The sequence below is a fragment of the Mycteria americana genome, chromosome 15 (genome assembly GCF_035582795.1).
Source record: "Mycteria americana isolate JAX WOST 10 ecotype Jacksonville Zoo and Gardens chromosome 15, USCA_MyAme_1.0, whole genome shotgun sequence".
Lineage (NCBI taxonomy): Eukaryota > Metazoa > Chordata > Aves > Ciconiiformes > Ciconiidae > Mycteria > Mycteria americana.
This window is the reverse complement of record NC_134379.1, coordinates 9042096-9065194: the sequence shown is the minus strand read 5'-3', so window position 1 is coordinate 9065194 and position 23099 is coordinate 9042096. Positions and strand designations below refer to the sequence as shown.

Below are 23099 nucleotides of genomic sequence, written 5' to 3'. Positions count from 1 at the left end.
CCTGTATTAACAAAGTTATCTGCACCTGTCTACAGACACACAGAGAAGGACGCAAAGGGGTTCAGCAAATATTCTGGCAAACCTTCCCATAGCGGTTTAAACTGCAAGTGCCCGATAGCCTGCTCTGCCTTTGTGTTAGAGATAACTGCTGTAGTGAAGTGGAGAGAGTGTAGGATTGTGCTTAGCCATGCAGTGTTTAGCCTTAGCCCAAATCTGCCTTCATCAGTGATTTAAGTAGAGATGCTGGACTTCATATTGCAGTAGTTGAAGTGTGGATGCACACAGTCCTCCTGCCAGCTCTGTTATTGTAGCAAGATTTTATAATAGAGGAGAGCAGGCACCAGCAAGGCACTTGTCAGTCACCGCACATTCGTCAGACCTCACCCAGCAAAGCCCAACGTGATCCAGCAGCAGGGACAACAAGGGTAATGGGACCCCAGAGAGATCTCACTTGTTTTTCACTGTTCATGAGATTATGCTTTTCTTTAAAAAACCTGAAATAACAATAGGGGGTTCTGCTTTTGGAGGCTGTTTTGCATGTAAGTATTACATGTAGTAGTATTTTTCAAAACAACAGACCGTGTTAGCAGTAGCATCTCATGCATTCAACTTCCTAATCTTGAGAAGACCAGTTCATTAACATCAATAAGGTGAGTCACGTCAGATCTGCAGGATTGGGCCATTTATCTCATTTTCTTCCTCTGAGGCATAAGCAGATCAGATATCCCATAAATTCTAATGATTGCAGTGCCCGCTTGCCAAGAGAAGGAGGGAGTGTTGCAAGTACCGTAAAATTCATTGTCCCATGTGTGTCATATTAAATGGTGTAGCCAAAAGATTTCCGTGTTAAGACTTCAACAGCAGTGCTCATTTTGGAGTGTTTTGTTAATCCAACTGTTAACTCTCAGTATGTCCCTTTCAGAACTGTCTTTGGAGATATTTGGAAGAACATGATACTCAAGAAGACTGAGGAATCTTTGTGTAAACAATGGACCAGGCAGCTGAAGAGATGCCATAGGATTTCAGAAGATCCCCGAATCTTTGCAAATCCTTCAGCTGAACCCTTCTGCCCACCCTTCTGAACAGTTTAATCCAGGTAGGATTGCTGGAATCTCCAAAAGTGTAGCTTGAGGCCTTCATCCAGGTGGGACTCTTCAGTGATTCCTGAGCCTTTTCTGGGGCTCTGCCTATGCCTGTATGTCCAACCCAAATACTTGTTAATACAAGTTTAAATCCCACATCTTAGGTCAGTGGGTAGACCCAGCTGGTCCAGCTGTTTCTCATCAATGCCATCCCATCCTTATGAATCCTTTTATTCCCTATTTTCCCTGATTTCTCCTAGGTGTTACACTGGTCTCTCTATTTGCCTCTTTATTTTACTAGAGTGCCTTTTCCAGAGCTATGTCCCTTAGATGCAGACACACAATATATTTTGTACTTCTATGGAACCTTTTATGGAGAAAGAGCCTTTTAGTAGAGCTAGAAGGGAAGAAATTATCTCAGATTTACAAGCTGGGAAGACCCAGAGAGATAGCCTGATTTGCCTGGGGATACACAAAAGTCAGCAATAGGGGGGGAAAAACCCAGATATGTATCTCCTATGTCCCTATAGCTTTTTTGCCATAAAGTATATTTCCTTTGCTTATTCATCACACCTTTAAAAATATCAAAAAGCTTCTGACCTTCTTTGAAAAATAGCTGAAGACAAACATCTGTTGTAAAATGAATATTTCTTAGCAGGTAAAAAGATCAAATGAACTCATTTTCTATAGAATCTCAATTTGATTCTCTCAAAAAATGTTTGCTGCTGAGATATGCTTTCCTGCCTTACTCTTTCACCATTCATGCAGCATTAAGAAGCTCCCTTCTCCTCTGAGACCACAGGAGGTTTCACATTACGTTGTTAACCTCCTTCAGATCATCTCCTCCATGCACAATCCAAGTTACATTTACATGCAGACATAATGTCATTCAGCCCACTTTATGCCACTTACATCTCTTTTGTTGCTATGGGCAACATTGATAAGGAACCAATTAGCAAATAAAATATTTGAGGAGGAATGTGAAAGCCACGACTGGGTGGATTTGTGTGTAATAGGCAGTGACATTTTATTTGGCATTTGTCCTTACCTAGCTGATCTTCTTCCACTGCAGCTTCAGCTACCTTCTGTGTAGTCAAAACATGCTCTTCCCACAGGATTTAGAGGCTTAGGCATGTAACTGTATCTGACCCTGGGGAATTTTTACAATTCTCATGAGAAGAGGGAGTTTGCTTGCTTTTAAAGTGCTTTTGCTGGCATGAAAGTGCAAAGAGCACCATCCAGTGTCTAATCAGAGTAAATACAGAAAAATTCAATGGCATTGATACAAAGGCATCTCTGCACATCTCCTAGTCGAACTACACGTGGTGGGGCACATGATGATCTAAATAAAAAGAGGCTACAGTCAGTTATAGAAGGAACTTCTAAGGGAAGACTGGCAAAGTTGTCAACCTTTCAGGAAGACATGAGACAACATGGAAGATCACGTCTTTTAAAGATCTGTATTCTGAGTTTGAATTCTTGATGATTGAGGGAGCGAAAGACACAAGCAGGAGGAAGTGGAGGTGGCAATAGATGGGGCTGGTCAAGAAAAGTATGCAATTAAATCCATGAAGGGAAGGAGCTATGGCAGAGAGAGAAAATTGGGCCAGATCCTTATCCTGTAATCCTTCCCCTTTGCAGAGTGCAATCAGCAAAAAGAGGCTAGGAAGTTGCACTGGCAGCTGAGAAAATAAGGGAGAAGTGACTTCAGCTGCCGCTGCCCAGTCTCAACAGCCTTGTTGTCCTGGTTTTGGCTGGGACAGAGTTAATTTTCTTCCTAGTAGCTGGTACAGTGCTGTGTTTTGGATTTAGCATGAGAATAATGTTGATAACACAGTGATGGTTTAGTTGTTGCTAGGCAGTGCTTACACTAAACCAAGGACTTGTCAGCTCCCCATGCTCTGCCAGGCACACAAGAAGCTGGGAGGGGGCACAGGCGGGACAGCTGACCCATGCTGCCCAAAGGGCTATTCCATACCATATGGCGTCATGCGCAGTATAGAAACTGGGGGAGCTGGCCGGGGAGCAGTGATCGCTGCTCGGGGATGGGCTGGGCATTGTTCAGCGGGTGGTGAGCAATTGCATTGTGCATCACTTCTTTTGTACATTCTTTTTTTTTTTCCCCCTCTCTTCCTCTGCTGTCCTATTAAACTATCTCAGCCCACGGCTTTTACTTTTTTTTCCTGATTCTCTCCCCCATCCCACTGGGGCCTGGGGGAGGGTGAGCGAGCGGCTGCGTGGTGCTTAGTTGCCGACTGGGGTTAAACCACGACACTTGTGTTGCTTGACAAATGTAGGTAGTCCTGGATTTCAGGAAGGAAAATGATTTGGAAAAAATTTTTTACAGAAGCATGCAATAAGTAGTAATTCTTCTTATTATGTATGGCTACAGGCTTTTGTGGGCTAAAGAGAAGGAACTAATAGGAGAACAAGGAGTCCATGAGGCTAAAAATGGGAATAGGCAAAAATGAATATTATCTGCAAAGAAGTGATACCCAAATAGATGTCCAAGAAAAACCATGCAACTTTTCCACGGACCAATAGTTGTGCAATAATCTATTGAAACTCTAGATAAACAACGAAACAGGACTGTTTGGTATATTAGGAACAGGATACTTATTAATCAAAGATGCAGGGTGCTCCAGTTTAGCACAATGTTTGTAGTAACATATCACTGATATATACTCCCTAAAATCAGACTTTGGGCTGGCATAAGTTAGAAATGCTGTAATCCAAGACAGGTCCTCTGTTGTGTTCAGCATTCCCAGGAACAACTTAGCATGTGTTTGCTCTTATTCTTTTTATATTGGACTTGCAGAGCAGAACTCACTTCTTTGATTGATTAATATTAAGCAGTGTTTTGTTTGTGCCCTGTGGCAGAAGTGCCCAGATGGAGTGGTTTGAATACTGAAAACATAAGAAGCATTTAATGTTCTGTGGAGCTCTGTTAAAGTTGTCTGAATAGAACATCTGGTATCAAATCTTTGGATAAATCAGTTTCTGCAAGTATTTGGACCTGCTCTGGGTCTGTGCTTTGTTCCAGCTTTACATTCCCTCTCTTGCTTCCCTGTTTCTAGAGCCAATAGAGGATGGTTTATTGCCTGGTGCAACCCATTAAAGTCCCTTTGTTGGGGCTTGGCAATTAGTTGAGCAGAAAGAGTATAAAAATCACTTTGGCATCTGTGGGGTTGAAATGGCAACAGTGACTTAAGATCTCCCTGAAAGGCTTTTTATTTGTCCTAAAGGTGATGGAGAAAGAAGAAAGAGTGGTCATCCAGAGACTTAGGGAAGATATTGCCTCATGTGTGTGCCGAGTGTAACCCTGTTGGAGAGTTTTTGTCTGTATAAAACATCTCTGCCCCCCATAGGGACCTAGTGTGGATACATCCATGCAAGACCTCCCTGCCAGGGGAAGTGAATGGTATCCCACTGCTCAGCACTGACAGATCCCACTGCCAGTCCTGCTTTATGTGCAAGAAAAAGTCCTGCAGAGTTGAAGAGTGAGAAGGGGAAATGGGAGCTGTTGTCATGTTGTATGACTGATACCATACAACAGATGGAAGTGCCTGTACTTAAGAGATCCACAGCCGCAGCCTTCCACATCACACGCCACTGCTGGGCACAGTGAGGAAGGATAGGCTTACATGTTTTTCACTTCAGTAACTGAGACAGCAGAGGCGAATCAAGGGCTGATGCATACGGACCACCTAATTTAGAGGTGTTTGAGATTAATTCCTTTCACTTTAGGAAGTGTTTCAGCTAAGAAAGACTGAGCACACAGAGCTCCCATTACTCTTCCTGGGACTTAGGACACTTGGCTCCACTCCTGGGCAGATTTTCAGATGAGTGGTGTTGCGAATTGCCCAGACTTACCTGTGCAGAGGCTCTGACTCCTGGAGCTGTGACCCAAGCCATGAAAGAGCATCAAATGGGAATTCCTAAGTTGCATTCAGAATATTGTGAAGCAAGTGTTTCACATATAGTAACCAAGAAAGATGTCTCACAATGTAACATTTTATGCTATTAAGGAAAAGATATTTTGAGTTATATTCCTTTAAGTTGTCTTGCTATGCTTAAAGGGCTGATTTTCTTCTCTTTTGTCTTGTTTTCAGGCTCGATACATCAGGCAAACTTCAGTGGAGTTATTCTTGCCTCACACCAATGGTAAGAGGAAAGAGAAGCAAGTTACTCATGCTTAATGTTATTTTGTGCCAGATGTTTTGCTGGTAGAAATCCATAGCTCCACAGGCAGCAATTTCTTCAGGATCTGGAATGTCTGGCCCAATTTCTTTCTCCATTCTGGATGGTCTGTGAAGGAAACTGCTTTATTTTGCAATGTCGAATATTCATGCTGGGAAGTTATAAGCAAAAACAAAATAATGAGAGACAGGGTCTCTAATAAGCTTCCTGTCACATGAAGCTCTGGTTCTGTTGAAGCAGATGTGGTTGCTGACTTGTTTCCAAAATGTTTGTTGAGTGGTGATTAGATTCTGTCACACTGATGTTATCTCTCTGTGATCGCATACAATACAAGTAGTTCTGCAAACAGTAAAATCTTTTTTCCTATGGATTTATATCTTGGATTGTGTTTCGGCATGATTCTCTGATGTTTAATGGGGATTGAGTTCATTTTAGCCTGTTTCTTCAGTGAGGGATGAATAATCTGTCTTCTTTAGTTGGCCATCTACTTCTATAAAGCTTGCAGGAATTAAATATCTCAAGTATGTCAAATTTGAGTGGGAATTATGAACCAGTTCCAAAGTTATTTGGGGCCAACTCATGTAAACAAACATGAACACGAGTCTCATTTTCTTACAAAAGCAAAAGGTAAGAATAATTTTTTTAATGTTTTGTCCTTGTATATTACCTGCTTGATTCTATTCTGTTTATTTGTGATCAGTCATATAAGATATGCTTTATTTGTAAAGGTGTATGAAATATGGGAATTTTCTGGCCACATTGAATGCATATGAAAACATAATTAATTTATACTTGTTACGGGGCACACAAGAGATTGCATTCTTTTTTTATTGTCCTTGCTTGAGCATGGGAAAGAGGTGACATGCATTTTAACTTACATGTTTGCACAGGCAAGTGCAGAGAAAGAACAGATTATTTTTCCTTTAGAATTACACCTCACCAGTTCTGGTTTGGAAAGGAAGAAAGGAAACCTAGAATTGAAAATGGCCTTTTGGGTTGCTGAATCCAGTCTTCTGCTTCTGCAGTGAGTCAAGTTCCCAATCTTCATAAACAGATTGTGCTATTCAGAAATATGCTCTTTCCTCCTTGTTGTCTCTCCTATCCTCCCAGTTTCCTACTTTGTTTGTGTGTTTGCTCCAGAATTTCCATCTTTTGATAGGAAGAAACCTTCTATTTTCCATGGTCAGTTTATGCATGTTTGTTCTTGTTCCAGGAATGTCCCCTAGGTTGCTTAGTTCTTTTCTACACCATTTAACTAAACTGAGACTGTGCATGTGCACGTGCTCTGCTGTGCCAAGTCCAGTAAAACGAGGCAGGAGTTAGTTTTCATAGCCAGCCCTTATTTCTCTTATACTTTAGCTTTTTAGAGCAAATTCTTCATGCATTTTTCATGATATGTCACATTAAACAAAGAGAAAGTTCCTGTGGATCATAGATAATTTGAGGAACTGGTCAAGTGAGAAGGGTGGTAGGAAGGTTGGCAGCAGTCCCAGTTCACTGACTATAGGAGGATGATCTGTTGCACAGCCTAAGGGGGTCATATGAAAATTAAGGATACCATGAAAAAAGTGAGGAAATCATAGCCATTTTAGCTTGTTTGTACTAAATAAGAGGCCTGAAGTCTTTCCCTGTTCCTTCCATGTTGATCTTTCAAATATTGATAACATCCAGTCAAGGCTTCATGTGGTTTGACAGGGGTTTCTTGGGGCCTGACCTGGGAAACTGTAAACTTCCTCAAGTTTCATGTGAAGGGTCAGGGTTCTGTACCTTAAGCAAAGCTAACTTTTCTTTCACATCCTTCTCAGTGACAATAAAAGTCCATCTTGATTTTATTCATTTTACTTGCATAACACCTCTGATTAACCTTATCATCATCTCTCCGATTAATAACCCTACTAGCCATTCAAACACTCTGCTTATTTTTTACATTGGAAACGTAACTGTTGCTTCCTCTAGACTATGAAATGGTTAAATGGCTATTACAAAAGGTGAGCAGGATTCAAGAAAAAAAATTCTAAAAAATCACGGTTGCATCTTTCGAACCTCCTTGATACGTTTGAAGTTATAAAGAGTAAAGAAAAATGACACCTATCCAATTTTCTCCTTACATCTTGAGAACAGTCCTGTAGGTAAGACAACTCAGGAAGTGTCTCTCAGTGTCTTTTTAATCTTCTGCAAGGTTAGTTTGCTTAACGTAAATGAACAATTAATTTAAAAATGAAAAATGAAAAGCATGAAGAAGGAGGGCAATAATTCAACAGGTAGAAGTAGATGAGACAAGAAGGTAAGAAGTAGATCAGACAAAATTTGATGTTTTCAGCTTCACTTGTGCCAGAGTAAAAGGTGGCATCTATTTATGGTTAAAGAGGAGCTATCATGTGGAAACAGAAAAATCAGGGCTCACTCATCTTCTATTGTGAAGTAGCCAGTATTTTGAATCTCTAAAAGGTCTCAAGAAAGATGGCAATGGAAATTTTAAACCCAAATGCTGGGACTGTGGTTGTTCTTGCAGTGGAGCTTTTCCTTTAGGAGACCTTGTCAGCTGGAACCAGTGTCTGTATTATGAAGTGACCCACATGTCGGTGCTAAGCAGCCATGCTTGGATGCTGGGTGCAGAGGCCTCCTTCAGATTCTTTGAATGCGAGTGATTTCTGAACAACGCTCATCCTGGTCCCCAAGAAAACATATCGCAGCCAAAGATAACTGAAGTGGAATCTGGCTAAGCTCATCATCTTCCACTTTTGTCCCCTTCCTCCTCCGAGCCTCACCCTGTCCCAGGGGTCTGCAAGGGTGTGTGTAGCAGGCAGCCATCACCCAGGAATCTCCCCTGTGCCTGGCAGATTAAGATTGGGAGGGATCTTTCCTATTTTCTGTCCCCTTTCAGGACTGACAAAAGGAAGCCAGACACAGCCTGGAACTTGTGCCAAAGTCTTCCAAGTCTTTGTTAACTGGCAGGATGGTCAATATTGGCTAGTGGTGTCTGTGTGTAAAAGAAAAAAGAAATCAGATGGAGTCTCAGGAGTCTAACAGGAGCTGCAAATGGTTGGGGATGAATGACCCGACTTTCTTTTTTTTTTTTAATATTAAACTTTAACAAACGATGTAACAAAGAGCAATCCACAGCCACATAGCATATGCTTATATCACCAGAACAGAAGCACACACACATTCCTGCTCGCCACACAAGTGCTGTTAGTGATCTCTTTGCCATGTTATTCCACCTTCATACTTAACTTTGATTGTTAGCAGGGCTATAAGAATATACTGCCTACTTGTGTGTCAGCTTGTTTATCTCACCTGTCCCTTCTTCAGCCATTGACCATTTTCAACCACATCTGATAGAATGAGAGAAGTCTCAAAGTTATGAAATTCCTAAAAAATTCATTACTATAGGTAGCCATGTCTGTATAGAGAATAAGGGAAGAAGACCCTTCTAAGAGGATAGAAAACCTGCACTTGAGTAAATCCTTAAGACACAAGTCTGTTGGAAACTGGGCTTCAACAGCACTTAGCATAAAATGTTTGTTTATCTAATACTACTAGGTTTTTCTGGGACTGGCAAATGAATTATTTAGTAATGGAAACTGCATGTGTATCTGTTTGGCTTCTGTGGGTTCATGTTATAGAAAACTGTAGGAGTGTCTGTAGGGATCACAACTGCCCAACTTTGTGTCGTAGACCCTGTGTCTTAACAGGACACAGAAATTCCCATTCAGCTGAGTAGAGAAGAGAGCATGGAGTGGCAAGGTTTAGCTTTTATTGCTAATGCTTTGTAAAATAACCTTTATGGTCTGCAGACTCAGACCTGTGCAGGTCTGTGTGACTTAAGATGTATTACACCACTACCATATTTGTACATCTCTCTCTGGTTCCTGGATATGAAAGAAATTAAAGGTCCAAATGTTCAGCTTTATGTTAATAGATCCAGATATACCCAATATTTAACTTCCCTGGACATAGCAACTACATCAAGCTTTGGCTTGTCCTGTTATGTTGTGAAGGTGTCAGCACTGTGTGCTGCAAAGCTTCATCCAACCTTAGGGAAAAAAAAAGGAAAAAAAGCCAAGTGTATGCTCAATGGAAAACAGATGGAGTTTTCATTAGATATTACTTTTAATGATCTGCTTTAAAAGTAAAGATACACAATTCCGAGCAGAAGAAGGGCCTCCTAATAGCTTTGTTTAGGTCCCAGGGTCGTTATCTTAGCTACAGATAGGATCGCAAGATCTTTGTATCATTAGGAGTTCCAGTCAAACTTGCCTACCATTATTAGAATTCCAAACACAGCAAAACAATTTTGGGGCCTTAACAATATTTTTCCCTAAGATGTATCTTTATTTAATGATTCAGAGTTTTTATTATGGGCCTGGCAGTTGGTTGCTCAGTTTCTGGAGTATTACCATTTAACTGAGGTCAGAATAAAAATCCTGGAATATTCATTGCAGGGCAGACCTTTTGCTTCTTTGAAGGCCTGGTCTTCACAGTCAGCTTTGGTGTGACTCCTCCAAATGGTCTTACTGGCTGAGGGGTGACCCCAACAGTCTAGAAAGCCTGAAGATCCTTCCTAAAAAGATGAACCCTGTGATCTGTGCCTGTAGGTACTAAATCAACTTTTGACAAGTAAAGAACAATGCAGTCCCAGGGTTTTAGGAATAGATGGTTGCTGCCAAACCACAATAAATGCTTTTGTCTGGAACTCATGGAACAGTAACATAGCAATGGAGGGTGTACCCTTGTCTATTATTCCCTCTGAGCAAATTCTCAGAGACATGTTACCAGGATTCAGATAGATTTCATGGAACTAGTAGAGAAATAGGCTTTCATTTCCTTACAAAGGGAGGAAGAGACAATGGAACTCAGCAAAACATATGGCATTTTGTTTTTATTCGTCTGAGAGTTATGCAAGCAAAACCCAGTGCCCATCCTCAGACAGTACTCTCTGAAGTGAGGCTCACGTGAGAAAATTTGTGTTACCTTTCTTCTGCGACGAGTTGACAAACTTGCTTTTCTTCCTCTGCATATGTATAAATACAACCTATGTCTTCAACTGATCTCCAGCTGGAGAGTATGAATCAGAATCCAAGCTTCTCAACGTTCAAGGAAGTTTGGAGCTGATGTTCTTGTTCACAGTCACCTCTGTAGAAAATACCTACATAAATAAAAAATAGCTGCATGAATAAAAAAGAAATAATCCTCTTGTTTTCATAAGAGAGGGACTAGAAGGACCAAGTCCAGTGACACTAGCACAAACTATTAATTAAGCACCATTCTGAAACCAAGTAGGTTTTTCCCACTCTGTTTGTTAGAAACCTTCTTCAATTTCCAGACTAGAGTTATTAATGTCTAGTTTGTTCACATGTATTATTGTGCCAAAGCTGTCTTTTAGTTTAGATTATACACAAATAGAATGTGAGCCTGAATATTAGGTTTCTCCTGCTTTTTGTCTCTTTCAGGAGGAAAAAAAAAGAGCTTAAACATAAGGTCAGCTTGTATTCAACGTCAAATTATTTCCTCCTACAATTCAAGGTGTGTGGGGGAGAATAAGCAAAAGGAGCAGATGATAAGTGAGCGCTTTATATTTAGGTTTGTATAACTTAGTCAGAATGGTCCAGCCTTTTAGCAACAGCATCCCTACTCTGATGATTGCTCCTGTTATCTTATGTCCAGGTAAATACAGTCAATTTTCTTTCTTTCTGATATATTTGCAGAAAGTAAGCATGTGCCTTCTCTCCCTATGTTGCTAGAGTGAAAAAACCAAACGCTTCTCATACAATTGTTTCTTTCTTCTTCAGCCACTCAGGTGGCTCTTTTCTGACTCAGTGTAGCTTTCGGAGCATGGGTGACCAAACCTGTATGCCATTTGCACAAAGCCAGTTCCATCAGACTGGTGATTACAAGAGGTGAGAGGTTTCCAGATACTGTTGTTTGTGAAGAGGACTGATTGAGGATGAATTCTCAGCAAATTCTAAGGAGGCGCCTTTAAGAGGTATCTAGTTATGTAAGCCTCGGTCACTCACGGGGCAATCTTGTCCTTAAGTAAATAACTTAAGATGGATCAGTGCAAAAATATACACCTGAACTGACAATGGGGCTGCTTCACACACATGAATTAACCCCCTGAACTGCTTGGAGTAGTAGCATATGGTATCTTTTATTCACAAGCACAATAGCGTCTGTGTGTGCATGAAGAGCGCTGACTAAAGCTCTGTGAGTTACTGTTAGAGTGTGTCTAGCATCTCAGGAAAGGCAACTTCTCAACAAGGTAAACTGATCTTTTGGGGAATCTTTGCTGCACCACTGAAGTATTCCACCAGTGAAGACTTTTGGGGAAGCAGTAAGAGGAAATACTCACAAGTGACTCCAGAGCAAGGTACTCCTTTTGAGAAGTTGAGTAGTTTGTCTGATTTTAAGAGATCCTGGATACCTTCTAGAAGTTGCTTCATAAAGTGTCTGCACATCGGCACCCTACATATTTTAAGCTGACTATGCAAAAACACAGCATGGATGGGCACTCTTAAATGTGGTGGCCTACGTGACTTCCTCGTAGTCACTTGGCAGCTCAATAATAGAAAGAGGAACATAGGGTTTCTTATGTCTATTGTGTCCATTAGAACAATACTGCTGAGAGCAACTGAGACCAAAGGCCTGGCCTTCAAACTACATGACTTGAAAGGAAAGCTGCATTTTTTTGGTAAGGTCCAAATGTATTTCATTCGGCTTAGCTGCTACTCCCAAAGTTTGGTTGTAAACAAGGATGATTTTTACCCTGGAAGCCACACATCTGGAGTGCAGTGCCTGTAACTGTTTTCATCATCGCAAGTAGTTATTTGCTTTATAATGTTCTGCGTGTGCAGAAAACAGCTTGTAAGAGGTAACATGAGCAAACTCTATAATTGAAGAGCTTAAATGTCTTAAATCAGCAGTCTGTGAGATAGCCACAGCCATTAACTTTCTATATATGACCCTGAAGTCTTAAAATTCTGCATTTCTATCCCTGCAGTGTTCTTCTGATTCTGAACTGCTCTCTATCAAATTTCCACACTCTTTATCCAGGCAGGTCAACTGTCCAAAGCAATGATGTACCAACTACTTTCGTGGGAGATGAGTGTGAACTTGAGTAGAGCTCACCTAGAGGTATAAACCTTTTTGTAGCTATACAGCAATAAAACTTTGAAAATAATTTCTGTACATCATAAATATAGTGATGTAAGCTGTCAGGATTATCAATACTCAATGCCAAGTGACAGAGTAATGTTGCACCTGAATAACTTCTGTTTAAGTAACAGGTTGTTTTCTCACTGAACAGTTGGCATATCCTGGAGCCTTTGGATTCTGCACTGTGAGGCTGACTGTATTTGAATTAATTAATACTAAAAATGTTCTGTGTCCCTGATTCCAGCCTCAGTTCCCCAAACCATGACAATGCAGGCGATCACAGAAAAGCCACTGGAACAAATAGCCACTGAATTCCGCTATGGACAAGGAACCACAGAAAGGGATAGGGAACTTTGAGACTTCCAATTTGTGCACAGTTCATACAAAGCAGGGGTCTGGGGGTACATGGCTGCTGACAGAATGAGAAGGGGACATTAACTATTCACTCTAAGGGACTGAGGACACCTAGAGAAGGCCACATTTGTTTGGAGGAATTGACAGACTTCACTGGTTCTCTACCTTCCCTTCCACTTCTTGGAAAGGTCATCCAAAAAGCCATTCCAAACTTCCAAGCACGGTGGTAAGGTCCTCAGTGTGGAAGAGTAAAATACAGTGCTTTTGCTGCAAATTTGCTGTTCTGCTCCTAAATTGTTCCTACTCCTAGTTAAACCTGTGGCTTGCCAACTGACTTCTGTGTAACTTGTGGCTGATTACCTCATGGTTCCCAATTTCCTTTACACTTGTCTGGGCAATTCTTTGCTCTCACAAGACAAAGTATGGACAGAGCCATAGAACAGTCACTTATTAACCACATCGTTTCAAGCGAATAGGACTGCGCACCCCTAATCTGAGTAACACCATGATGTGGTGGTGTTTGAAGCTCTGCAGACTTTCTGGTAGCACGGGAAGTAAAGAGCAGAGACAGGGACGTAACGTATGTTCATCTGGCATTCTCGTATCCCTCTTCTAACTGGGTCTCTCTGTTGACCTGTTTCATAAATCATTAATAAATGATACTTCTGAATAAATACTTTCTCTGTATCTCCAATACTAAGGATTAATTTTGCATGGGTCTGTGCATTTAGTCTGTTCTTCAGCAGTCACAGAAATTTCATCTCTTGGCCAGATTTTATGAATGATGTTGCACATTTATTACATATTATGACCTTTCTGGATGATATAAAGTCAAGTTGGGGGATCTGTCTTTGGTTCTGTCTAACAGTCTTTTTCTTCTCTAGTGAACAATGTGTTGCAGTATACAGATACCTGTAATTTACATCCTTTTTTTGAGTTTAAAGTAAGATCATGATTAATGTTTTATATGAGCAAGGTGGTGAATAGGAGAGTTCATTGACTTTTCAACCCTGGAATCACCCAAACACTGGTTTACATTCCAAATAAAATATTTGGTGGGTTTCACACCAGTCTTTACCAGTGCGTATCACAATGTTGCTGTTGGGAAAAACTGAATTTATTACGGCAGTATATTTTAAAAATTGGCTCCAGCACCACACAGCTGGCAACAAGGAAAAAATAATCTAAGGCAGCATGTAAAAAACTTGTTCTCTAGTTAGACTGTGAATTTTCCAATAACTGCCTCCAATAGACCACCCTATGACACTGATTGCAAACATATAAAGCCTGATTGTTTCAAAAGTCATATAAATAAAATGTAGATGTTGAAATGCCAACCTCCCACTATTCGCCTCCAACCTTTTCATCTCTTACTGCTTATTTTGCTTTTTTCTTTCCTGGTGTCCTTCCTCTCACTGATGTTTTCTTTCAGTACCCCCCCTCTTTTTCTCTCAGAACCAAGCAGAGCTTTTAGCTTTAATGGCAGAATAGGAGCCAGCAGACAATGAAAAAAAGCTGGGGCAGCAAATTCTGTGAGCACACCAAGCACCCAAGAACAGAACAGCGCAGGTTATTTGTGTGTGCACACAACTTCACGTGCCCCACGCCTCGTACCAACCTGAGCAAACCACATATCATTGGAATAGTAATTCTCTGAAGTATGAGCCTAGCTCGGTGTGTTTTGTTGTGTTATTTGTAGCCATTAGTTTTACAACTTGGAACTGTTCTAAGATCTTCTTTTATTCTTTCACCTCACGTGCCTTTGTTTTAAATAAAAAGGGCTTAAAGAGAAAAATACCTGGGGAAGTACAAAACACAACTGGGATGAAGAGGCTTTCAGACTCTGGTAATGTGTTTGTTGATTTTGAGCATGATGATGTAGAAGTGCTTGAAGCAGTATATGACAAAAACTGAAAAATCTTCTCCTACCTGAAAGCAACAATAAAAGTAACTTATTTTGAGCTCCTACAGCCAGTCATTGTTACACCCCTACAATGAATCCCATTGAAGGGGACTGACGAAAGGGAGTGCCAATTTTTTGCCTTGAGACCTGTGGGCATTTTGAGGAGGCCAGGACAAGAGCTGCGCTACTGCTAACAGCAGCCTGTGACAGTGCACCACACCCTGACCGCTCTCTGCTCTCACTGAAGCTTCCCAGAGAAAACCCTGGAGAAAGCCCCGACTGCGCACCATTTGAAGACCAGGAGAAAGGTGTGTAAACAACTGAGTAGATTTTTGAGGCATCTCTTCTTGTCATCTTGGAAAACAGAATATTTGCGCAAGGACAGGCTACTCATTCCTCAGGAAAGACTGAACTATCAAAATAGGAAAAATAGTAGACTAATTAACGTAGATCACTGAAAAACCCAAGAAGCTCTCACTCCTGTTGTCTTGAACTAAAATAGATCAAGTACTTCCTGGTTTATAAAATACTTTCTGTAAGGGATGTTTACTAAAAGACAATGTTGGTGAGAGGACAAGGCTGTTTTAAGAAATGTACTTGTAAAACAGCTGCAGCTCAAATATAGCTGCATGGAATGAATATGCAATGAAACAAAATCTGTAAAATTTAGTGCTGGGGGTCAGGCATAGTTCTGTCAAGCCATTGATTTCGCACTTCACAAGGTGAGCTGCAGTACAAGGTGAAATGGGATGCTTCTCAAGGATTTCTGCAGTTCCTGCTCCCAGTCCCTCTCTCCTTTAAATTATCTTCTGAAAAAAAGACGTGTGCGTCAGTATGGATACATGCTTCTGTTTTTCATTTGTCATGTCTTTGGCTGTTTGGGTCGGTGACAAGTTTTTGTAAACATCTCTTGTTGGAACTAATTAGTGTGAAATGTACTACAAATTTATCACTGTTTTCCTTACTAAAAATTAAGCAAGTCGATAAGAATTCCACAAAACCATAATTAACTTTCGCTTTGAGAACAGAAGGGATGCATTTTAAAAATGTTTTTATTGCTTTAGTACTGCATGTTACAAAAAATGTCTGCCACAGCAAAACACACTAAGAACAGGGATGAGTGCAAACCAAACAAATCAGAAAGTAAATTATCTATGAAACCACTTATTTCAATGCAACAGGGAACAGTAATACAAGTTTGGAAACAGCTTTTCCTCCTCTGGAGAATGCAGAACTTTTTTTTTTTCTCTATTGGAGCTCCTGACATAGGTCAAAGTATTGCACTACACTGAGATTTCAATTCTTTTCCTCCCAGAGAGACCTAAACATTGTCCCCAACAACACATTTATTTTGTTGGAATAGAAGAATAAATCTAGTCCTGAGAAAGACTGCAACCTACTCTGTCTTGCCAAGGCAATAGCTATGAAGTGTGCTGTCTTCAGATGCTGGACAGAAAGATAAGGAGAACTTGGAACATAAAAACGTGGATTCCACACCACGACTACTTCTCAGATCTCTGTTCCAATCACTTTGTACTGACTTCCAAAAGCATAACTTCTCCAGGAACACAGCTAGCATGAGCACTTTACTCAGATGCTTCAACAGAACTCCACAAATCTTATGTTCTGTCAGGCTTTCTTCTCTTAGCACCTCTACAAAAAGGGATTCTGAAGTGAAGGGATGACTGATACCTGTATCTTTTGGTCCATACTAACATATTAAACAATACCTTCCTGTACTTCTGATGCCAAGTGAAACCAAAGTGCAGCTAAAGTTACCCAAATTCCATCTCTTTGGCACCACAGTTCATCTGATATTAGCACTTGTTTTTTTCTGGTTAAGTCATAAATTGTGCATTATTTTCTCTGAAGTGTTTATAGGCTGGCAAATTCTCGTTGTGAGGACCTGTTCACAGGCTAGTATAGCTTACAGAGTGAAAATAATCCTTTTTATTCCCTGTTCGGTATTTCTTTTAATGTTATGAGATAATTGACATTTCTTCCCTCTCTCTGCTCTCATTTATTAAGGTGATAATGCTTCTGAAGTATTTCATAAATTCCATCCGAACATCTTCAGGATCTTCTTCTAAGTTGGAATGTATTAGTTTCAGCTTGTTCAGCGGGTAAGCTTTGAAGGTAAATAAAAAATAATTAGGTATATTCCTTTTATAAAACAAATATTCACAATCAAGCTCATGGGACAGCTCATGTTGAAGTCAGTTGGAATTCAGTAGTATCCAATGTTTGATACCCCAGATAATATACAACACATGAAGAAGAAATGCATCTAGTTTGTTAGCATTACAAACAAGTACAACTTGTTGCTAGATTAAATTCTTCAAACATTATTATTAAAGCTTAAAGTACTGCTTTTGGTCTCACATGCAGTTAGGCAGAATCAAACAATTCAGCACTGAATTGCAGTTTTGCTATTGAAGTGATATGACATTCTTTGATTACTTCGAAATTATGGAATGATATTATGTTAACTATGTATTAATATATTATTATTAATATATGTATTATATGTATAATATATGTATAGTATATGTATAATATCTATAATATATGTATAATATATATGTATTATATGTATAATGTATTAATATATTAATACTTATAATAAATACCTATTTGTTTGAACACTGGAACAGGTTGCCCAGAGGGAGTGTGTGTTCTCATTTGTATAAACAGCCACAAATAATTTTGCAGTATATAAAGTACCTATTACTAATTTTAAGAGGAAGATCATTAGATGTTTATTCCAAAGGGCTCCTATTCTTTTGATCAGTAAAATGCAGGCTTAAATGGCCTGAAACGTGTCAGTTAACAAAAGATAAAATTCAATGTAAGAAACAAAGTACTAGTGATGATGACATACGGCTACAGACATCAGGAGTTCTAATTCCTAGCTCAGCTACATACTCACTGTGTGACCTCAGAGAAGTCAAACTTTTCTTGCCTTACTTTCGCTTTTGTGAAATAGGAGTATTGCTCACCTTCTAGATGACCTTTGAAATTAATTCTTTCTGTTTTTGCAAAGCACTCTAGTATTCTTTGATTGGCAGATTTAATGAAAAATGCAAGCCGTAACAGATGAACAATTTTAAAGATAAATAGATCAATAAAAACCTGAGTTAGAGATCGAGTTTTCCCTCTTCTTACCCAAGGACAGATTTTCTGTGTCCCCCGCACTGCCTGGTTTGTGATGTGCAACTAGGAGACACTGACTATCAAGCAGTGGCTGCTGCTGCACAAAACAGGAGTACCACATTTCAATTTCTTTCAGGTGACTAGGCAGCTCAGGATTGAAGATTATTATTACGCCATGAGAGTCCTTCATCAGAGCTGGCCAGCATGTTTCAAACCTTGAAAAACAGGTACATGGAAAATGGTAAGATTGATAGCTGGAAAACAGAAACATGCACTCAAATTTCTTCAAGTTTTCTTTTTCCCTCCTCAAGAACACATTTCAGTACTTCTTCTTTATTATAACATCAGTAATCTTGACAGTGATCTATCATATTCCAAATATTTTGACCTACCTAGTATGTTAGTTGGTCCCATGATTTGCTGACAATGTACTATTTGGTCAAATGCTTATTTAAACTTTTTCCCTAAAATGGATCTGTCCAGTTCTCAATTGTATCGTTTGGAAATTAAGGCCTAAATCATATATATACATTGTCTGAAGTCCACTCAGGTAATAACTTCAAGGAGATAAAGGCAATTACAGAGTGGGCCTCTGTCTCCTGTACCTGTAACTTCATTCTAGGAGCTATGAACTTTACTGTTATACCCAGTCCTTATCCAAAAAAAAGTTCAGTGTCAGCTGGGATCATGGCAGAGAGTACCCAGTATCAGATGCGTTATAGCAGAAACTATAAAAAAATATAATGGGGTAAAGAGGCAGGAATATTCCTCATCTCAAAAAGATCACTGGTTTTAGTCCTTAAGTATGAATATTTTGTGTAAACAGAACTATTATGAATTAAGTAGCCTGGAGGAAGTAACAACAATGCTGGCTTACTTTTGATCACCACTGCAATCCCACAGCTCAAATCGACACCCAGCTCCCTTGCTGTTACCGTTCAAGTTCGGCTTCTCATATTCCAGGATCCTGTGAAAACGAGTGGATATATGATGTGATATCATTCTACACACCACCACAACCAGAAAGCAGGACTTTCTGAGGGGCAGACAATTATCAGGGAGTTGGTTCAGTCAGCACACCAGGAGGTTTTGCTCACCTTACACCTTGCGTTGGGCTGTAGCTGCCAATCCCTTCTATGCTCTCCGAAACAAAGTTTGCCAACACTGATTTTCCAGACTGGCAGCGGGAGTGAAAGACACCCATAGGAATTTAACATGCCAAAGCCACAACGAAGATAAGAGGACGGTGTTTATCCAAGCACCCTGCTCTCCCTCCAGCTAAGGCCCCTGTGCATGCAGGCCTGCCCCCTCCTCCCTCCCGCCTCCAGGGACTCCCCCAGCCTCCACAGCCGCATCATCTGCACGGCGATGCCGCCGGCACGCCACAGCGGGCCCCGCCTAAGGCCGGCCGCGGGGACTGCGGCCCTCAGGGAGCAGGCGCGGGCCTTGGGGAGGGCAGTCAAGGGGCCGGGGCGGAGGTAAACACGGCCTCGGAGACGGGCGGGCGGGCGGCCGGGGGAGCCTGCCGCGGGCCCGGGGGAGCCTGGGCCGGCCCGGGGCGCGCTCACCTCGCGGGGCCCCACGAGCAGCACCTTCGCCTTCAGCATGGCGGGAGAGGGGGGGCGGCTCCTCCGCCCCCCCGTTGCCCAGCAACGCGGCCGCGCTGCCCGCGCGGAGAGGGTGGAGCAGGGGAAGGCGCGCTGCGATTGGCTTTGCCGCCGTCACGTGCCGGGGGCTGTGCGCGCGCGGGTCTGGCCGCCGCCCGGCCGTCGTGAGGTGGCGGCGCGCCCGGCCGGCAGGGAGCCCCGCAGTGCCGCGGGGGGCCCGCCCCGTCCCCGCTCCGCCCCCCGTCCCCGTCCCCGCCCCGCTTGGCCGAGCCGCCCGCGGCAGCTGCTGTCCCTCTTCTCCTCACACACAGCAGGGCCCGTGGCGCGCGAGATGGACGCGGCCTCTCAGGTATCCTGGTGGTAGGTTTGCCCCGGGCCCCTCCTGACAGAGCTGGCGGTGTGGCAGCGGCGGGTTCGGGCCCTGTACGCACCCAGGGCTCCCGCACGCTGCCCGCAGTGGGGTTTGCAGCGCCTGTACGGCCTTAAACCCTAACCAGTGTGCCCTGAGGGGACCCCCAGCTTCTGCGTCCATCGGGCGGGACTGGCAGCAGATCCTGCCCGCGCTGTGTGGGGAGAGGTGCCCCCTTGGCCTTTCTGTTCTCCGGAAAGCAAGAGTCAGGCTAACAGGTACTAAACACACTTAAAAATCCCACAGTGCTCATGCACTGCTCTGGTGTCCCTCACTAGTTTGAGAAAGTGCTGTCCTTGCCTGAAGTTGCATTGCAATTTTAACTGCAGATTCTCCTTGAATGGATGATGAAGCAAGCTCTTGAAGTTTCTTATTAAGGCTTGTTAAGGGAAGCAAGAGGCTTTTTTAAATTGCAGCTTCTAAGAAAAAAACATCTGGCAGACAGATGTGCTGCTTCAGAGCTGTTTAGTGGCCAGGTACAATAGCAGTTTTAGACAAGCTTTCAAATAGGGCCTCTAGGCGCTACCATAATATAAATGTTTATTACTAGTACTACTAATAAATGTGAACCAGAATTGCTCTGCTCTCACTGAGGGGGTACAGTCTTTTCTATCACACTGTAGACTTATTTGCTGGTTCACTCCCTACATAGGGATAGTGTAGGATGGTTCAATGTGGCAGTGGCATCACACCATGCACAAAGTATTTTAAACTTTGGAAAACCCTTTGTTTTCAGGTTGGTGGGACAAAGACAGTGAAAAACAGTAGTTGCACCTAGCACTGAATTTGATTCTGCTGTAGCAGATTGGATGTGCATTTTCTATTTGTAAAGATCCACATGTCATTCAGGACCAAATTCACAATGAACTGGGACAGCTCGTAGTTAATCCTTTCTGCAGCTATGTTGTTTTCCACATTTCCGACCTACTAACTTCCAAAGAAAAGACAGAAAGGGTGACCCAGAGAGAAGAAATTAGGACAGCCTCTCTTATTAGCTGGCACATGTTATTAGCTGCCACTAGCACATGAAGAGAAATGTATTATAAAGGGTCCTATTGTGGACAGCAGCACAGAAGAGGCGGGGGAAAAAAGAGTAAGAGGTAACTGAAACTGGGTAAAACTGGCTGTTTGTGCAGCTGCCCAGAAAGCAATTAGGATTAATTTTTAGATGATGTGTCAGATAGGGTCTTTGTGTGTTTATATTAGCCACTGAAGAGTAAGGAGAGCACAGCTGACTAAGGCTGCAATTTTTGGATTTATCCATGTGATTTAGGGTTCGAAGTCACTTTAGAAAATGGGAATTAAGCTTCCGAGTCACTTAGTGTGACGTTTTCAAAGGCATCTAAGTCAAGTACATTTGATGTTATCAGCATCTGCCTTAGGCGTATGGGTAAAGTTATGTTAGTTACTGATGTATAGTTTGCTGAGAGTACACGTGTACAAATCAGCAAGGCCATTTTCTTTCACTTATTTAAAACTCTTTGTTAGACTGCAGCAGAGAGAAACTCCAGCAGTAAGTGAACTACTTCCAGACAATACTGGTAATGGTCTATAAGTCTTGTATTTATTAGACGGCTGTTTTTCCACCATAATGTTTTGGTAGCAAGCAAAAATTATCATCTCCAGATGATTCTCTGTGGACAGATCCTCCTTCTTCCTTCAAAAGCCAAAAGCAATTGCAGGCTATCAATACTACTTCAATAAAACTATTCTTCACTCTAGGAAGGTCTATGAGAACTCAAACTATGAGACACATTGATTGCTGTATCAAGGCATGTGATGCTTGTTGCCTGAACTGAAGATAAGAGGACTTTGCCTCCAAGTTAGAGGCCCACAGGTTTTACTGGAAGCAGCAGTAAAATGTAGCGCCAGTCACCTTTCAGATAATACTTTAGCCCTTGCAAATCATTCGGTCTTTTGGAGAACAGTATTTTAAGTTTGCATTATATTTCATTTAATGTGGCATATAAAAATTTTCCTATGAAAACAACTCAAAAAATCTTTCATAAGATTTTGTGGCTCAGTATTGGTACTTTGTTTAATGTACTGTAACAATGTTTCTAAACTTTGGAAAACATGCCCTAGAGCACTCAAATCAAGCTGAATGTGAAAATAATGCCTTGGTAAGAAGTACAACCACATGGCAAGACTTACCATGAGAATGAATGCTCTGCCTGTTTGTTGTGCATTGCATGACATTTATTGTGTGTGTGCAGAAACAGCTTTCTAGTGGGCGCAGGCAGAGACCTGCATTACATCCTCTGTTTATTTATACTGGTTCATTTGGGGGCAAGGCATAGAATACAAGAATTCAAAGGAAGAAACACCTATTTTTGTGCACTGGGGCCTGTTATTAAAAATTAAGGAGAAAATCAATATTGTTGTAAATTCGAAGCTTGTTGCTGAAGAAGATCAGGGAAGGGATATGTCTCTGAGGTTCAAAGACTAGTTGATTAAGTAAATGATGAAGGTTTGGATGAAGTGCGGCTGTCCTCTGGATAAAGTTTTGGTAGAGCTATGAAAAAGGACCAGATGGAAACAGGACATTAAGGTGCCTTGACGGGTGTGCAGTGGAGCGCTGCTCTTTATCATGAGTCTGTTTCACTTAAAAGTGGCTACTAAGGAGGGGTAAGCACTCAGTTCAGTCTTTCTCTCTCAGAAAACCTACTCTGGAATCAATAGGAAAAGCTCATGCAAAACCTGTTGCTTGGTTCATGCCAACAGATTGTCAAGGACTACAGCTCTGATTTGTCTGTGGTCTCAAAGTCCTACCCAGAAGAGATGAGGATCTTTATTTCCATTTTATAGATGGAGAAACAAAAGCAGAGAAAGGTTAAATGACTTGCCTGAGGAACCCACCTGGCTGACAGCAGATCTAGGATTAATTAAAATGCCTCTGTGTCAGTGCAGGCTGTGGCCAGTCACAGAGGAGGCAGGGAGGCAGACAACTCGGGGGCCAATGTATTTTCCTGACCAGTAGACATGAACTCAGTGACACCTTAAGCAGCCCAATTCTCCCTATGTACCTTCATCAAAGTCAGTGGAAGTTCCCAAGGGATGAATTTGACTTGCTCCATTTATGCAGCGATGTATAAACATCACACACACAAGGAGCAGCAATCTACCTCCACGACCCCCCCCAAGAAAACACACCAAGTGCTCTGATTTTTGAGTCACAACATGTGAATCCAGAAGTAGGATTTAGTTTCTATGGTTTAAATCTTAAGGTACAGCTG

At 41.6% G+C, this 23099-nt stretch overlaps 1 protein-coding gene and 1 long non-coding RNA gene across 4 annotated transcripts; one reads left to right on the top strand and one right to left on the bottom strand.

The window, feature by feature from the left end:
- The first annotated feature begins 926 nt into the window (after nt 1-926).
- On the top strand, nt 927-16386 carry LOC142417292 (uncharacterized). Of its 3 annotated transcripts, none has more exons than XR_012777945.1 (5): nt 927-1096; nt 5195-5909; nt 6210-6306; nt 11894-11973; nt 12589-16386. It is a non-coding gene; the product is annotated as an uncharacterized LOC142417292 (long non-coding RNA). The 3 variants fall into 3 exon arrangements; XR_012777946.1 differs by having other exon boundaries at nt 11894-13017; nt 14571-16386; XR_012777944.1 differs by having other exon boundaries at nt 11894-16386.
- A 125-nt stretch (nt 16387-16511) lies between these two features.
- On the bottom strand, nt 16512-19527 carry IFT22 (intraflagellar transport 22). Its single transcript, XM_075517816.1, has 5 exons — nt 19416-19527; nt 18945-19024; nt 18725-18814; nt 17860-18062; nt 16512-16822 (listed from the first exon to the last, which is right to left on the bottom strand). The coding sequence occupies exons 1-5, from the start codon at nt 19452-19454 to the stop codon at nt 16674-16676; spliced, it is 561 nt and encodes a 186-aa protein (XP_075373931.1). The 5' UTR covers nt 19455-19527; the 3' UTR covers nt 16512-16673.
- Nucleotides 19528-23099: the final 3572 nt, after the last annotated feature.

Bases quoted from the DNA above. Each gene is read 5' to 3' on its own strand.
- IFT22 (XM_075517816.1), bottom strand. From the start codon at position 19,454: ATGCTGAAGGCGAAGGTGCTGCTCGTGGGGCCCCGCGAG. The intron at 19,025-19,415 runs GTGAGCGCGCCC...TCCCGCTGCCAG, and splicing joins TGCTCGTGGGGCCCCGCGAG to TCTGGAAAATCAGTGTTGGC. The intron at 18,063-18,724 runs GTAAGCCAGCAT...CTGTTTTTCAAG, and splicing joins GATTGCAGTGGTGATCAAAA to GTTTGAAACATGCTGGCCAG.